This window comes from Montipora foliosa, chromosome 7 (assembly GCF_036669935.1).
Source record: "Montipora foliosa isolate CH-2021 chromosome 7, ASM3666993v2, whole genome shotgun sequence".
Classification (NCBI taxonomy): Eukaryota; Metazoa; Cnidaria; class Anthozoa; order Scleractinia; family Acroporidae; genus Montipora; species Montipora foliosa.
In genome coordinates, this window is record NC_090875.1 from 19,680,446 (window position 1) to 19,683,258 (window position 2,813).

At 39.3% G+C, this 2,813-nt stretch overlaps 1 protein-coding gene across 8 annotated transcripts in view; it reads left to right on the plus strand.

Annotated features, from left to right (window-relative positions):
- Window positions 1-2,606, plus strand: part of LOC138011217 (uncharacterized) — a 34,415-nt gene extending 31,809 nt beyond the window's left edge. For all 8 annotated transcript variants that reach the window (XR_011124658.1, XR_011124657.1, XR_011124656.1 and 5 more), the window contains one exon: window positions 1-2,606. This exon is cut by the window's left edge and continues 349 nt beyond it. Coding sequence is in view for 2 of the 8 variants with exons in the window: in XM_068858174.1 (XP_068714275.1) it covers window positions 1-47 (47 nt within the window). In the remaining 6 variants the exon portion in view is untranslated.
- The last annotated feature ends 207 nt before the right edge of the window (window positions 2,607-2,813 follow it).

Below are 2,813 nucleotides of genomic sequence, written 5' to 3' on the forward strand. Positions count from 1 at the left end.
GCTGGTTACGACTTATTAATGAAGCCATCCCCAACGCGCGACAATAAGTTTTAACGGTACACCTATGTGACAGTCCTGAATACTTTAATGATGTTTTTGACACCTTCTGGCACTGATTGTAACATAAGGGCAGCAAAAGAGCCATCAAAGCAACGCACGTGACGTCCACGCGAAGATAGCGTGTATCTGGGTAAAAGCTAGCTCTTTGAAAATGTCATCACAGTCAATTTTGTTTCCTCACAGCTAGTTAATTGAAAGTTAAAAATTTCGAGGCAAATGAAAGGTATAGACTCTATATAGGAGAAAGGAACAAATACCTTGCATTTTTACCTTTCGACACACCCAACCGAAAACATTGGTTTTTTTCCCTGAGCGGGACTCGAACCCACGCCTCCCTGATTACTAGTCGGGCATGCTAAGCCACTACACCATCAAGGCTGCCACACTGGCAACACAGCAGATTAATGAGGTGACTTAGCAGCATGGGGATCCAATGTTTTCGGATGGGTGTGTCGAAAGATAAAAATGCACGGTATGTGTTTCTTTCTCCTATATAGCTATTTAATTTAAATTACGACGTTCACTGCTCGTGACGCACATTTGAATACTGCTTACATGAGGACAACGGACCATCCCATCCCTAACCTTGAAGACCCACCTTCAACCGACAGGCTTTTCGACCCTTTGTTTTTTTTTTAATGGAAATTTGCATTGCTTATCGTAGCGATCTGATTGGATGAATTTCAGCTTTGGCCGAATTTTCATACACGAAAATTGTTCCACGGCACGCAATGCCTGTCAGTTGAAGGTTGGCCTTTAAGCCCAATGAAAATGTTTATCGCATGACATAGCTGGCCAGGGGCTTTCTCACTCAGCTAGCCTTACCTCTTTTTGGGATCGAAACAAAAAATTCCACATTCTTGTTACCAAGAAAAAAAAAAATTTTCACGAAAGCTATAGTTTTCATCGTCTGCAGCTAAGGATAACATGGGTTGAAAGGGGTTAATTACCTTCAAACTAGACTACAGCTGACCAGTAGTTTTTCAAACGTTGGCCAGTCATCATTGAGCAAAGGGATTTGATACTTCATTTGTTGGGAGGCGTACTTGAAATCGAACCTTCTTACTAACTCCTCAGGCTTAGAAACGGCACCAATACCATATAGCATTTTCTTGCGACTTGAGGCGAAATGTTGCATTAATTTTGTATTAATAGTTAAACCATTCCATACAGGAACCTCCTTTATCGAAAGTTTTTGTGATATGCTTGTGCTGCACCTTAATGTTGAAACTGGATCTTTTATCTATATTTTAATTCAAAGCCCTTTTTTGATAAAATCGTAGAGAATGGAAGGTATAAAAATTAATGTTTTTGGGATGAGATATACCGGTAGTTTAAAATGCATAGTACGTGCTATAACTGAATCTTTTTTGGTAGTAAAAGGCGCAAATTCTTGAAGAAAGACCCTTTGCCAGTCACTTGCCTCGTTTATCGGTCATGCTAAGGTAAAAGTTGTGTCTGTGGTATTTTATAAACTAATTCAATTAATTAATAAGCTTCTCTTTCTTCTTAAAAGTTGTTTTCCCTTTCGCGTAATTCACTTTGCCCCAGGCGTGTAATTTTCAGATCGTTGGACATGCATTGGAGTAATTTATAATTAATGGTTGTGACTAGAATGGATTATCCAAAACAAGGTGAGACACTTATAGTTTTGTGTATATAAATTGCAAAACGATCTTACTAAAGTTTTACTAAGTTAATTTTTTTTTTTAGAGTGTCATTAGAAAAGTCTATGAAAGTTTAGCATTTCGAGTCGCCTCTTAGACCTAATCACTTGAGGTAAATACCTAACCCAGCAGGTATTATCTAGATCTGCTTAAACAGAGTGTTGTTTATCTGATAAAACGGGTAAACGCTGAGGTTGCCAGGTATTGCCACGTAAGCTGTCGGGAACTGTCTCACCATATTTCGGAGTATCCATTCTAGTCAAAACCCTAATTTCATGGTCATCTGAATTTCCGGTGACGCCCGAACATTACCGAAGATGACCTTGCGACTTCCGAAGATTTTTGACATAACTTCGAGCATTGACGGAGAGTTCAGAGGAGAAGTCGGAATCATACAAAGTGATAGTGCGTCATGCTATCTGCGCACGACTTAATTAATTACCCGCAAAGTCCACAGTGAGGTTGAGAGTTTGCTTTGTGAATTTCTCTCCCTCATTTTAATTTACAGACTAATTTTTGGCTATGATTTTCCCCCAACTCACCATCCACACACACAATATTCCCCCCAATTACCCGCTTTACTAGAGATTATTATTTCAGTTAGTGGAGAGAAACCCCTTCTTATAGGGGGATTCTTGCTGCAGCACCATAATCATACCACAAAGGTTGCTAGTCTACTGCTGTTTTTGTCTTTTTACCTATACAACTACGTTTCACCAGAAAACGCAATCACCGGCAAGAAAGAAACCTGTCAACAAATTAAAGGTGACAATGTAAACGAGCTAGCCGAAGAGTTGAAAGCCAAGATTAGCGAAGTCGATGTACTGTTAGAACAAATGAGATCACAAGTGTACATGTGAATAAACAAAGTGAATCTTACCCTTGTGTCTTATCAGGCTCCTTAGAAGTAAGGGGAAAAGGGAAAGAAAACGGCAGAGATAACAAAGCGCCAAAAAACCGCAAAAGAAAAGAGCGGAGAAAAATCAAAGACAAAAGACACTTTTGTAACGCCACTGAGTCACGCAAACAGTATATCAAAAATCTGTCGAATGAAAAACTGACAGATGAACAAATTACTCTACTATC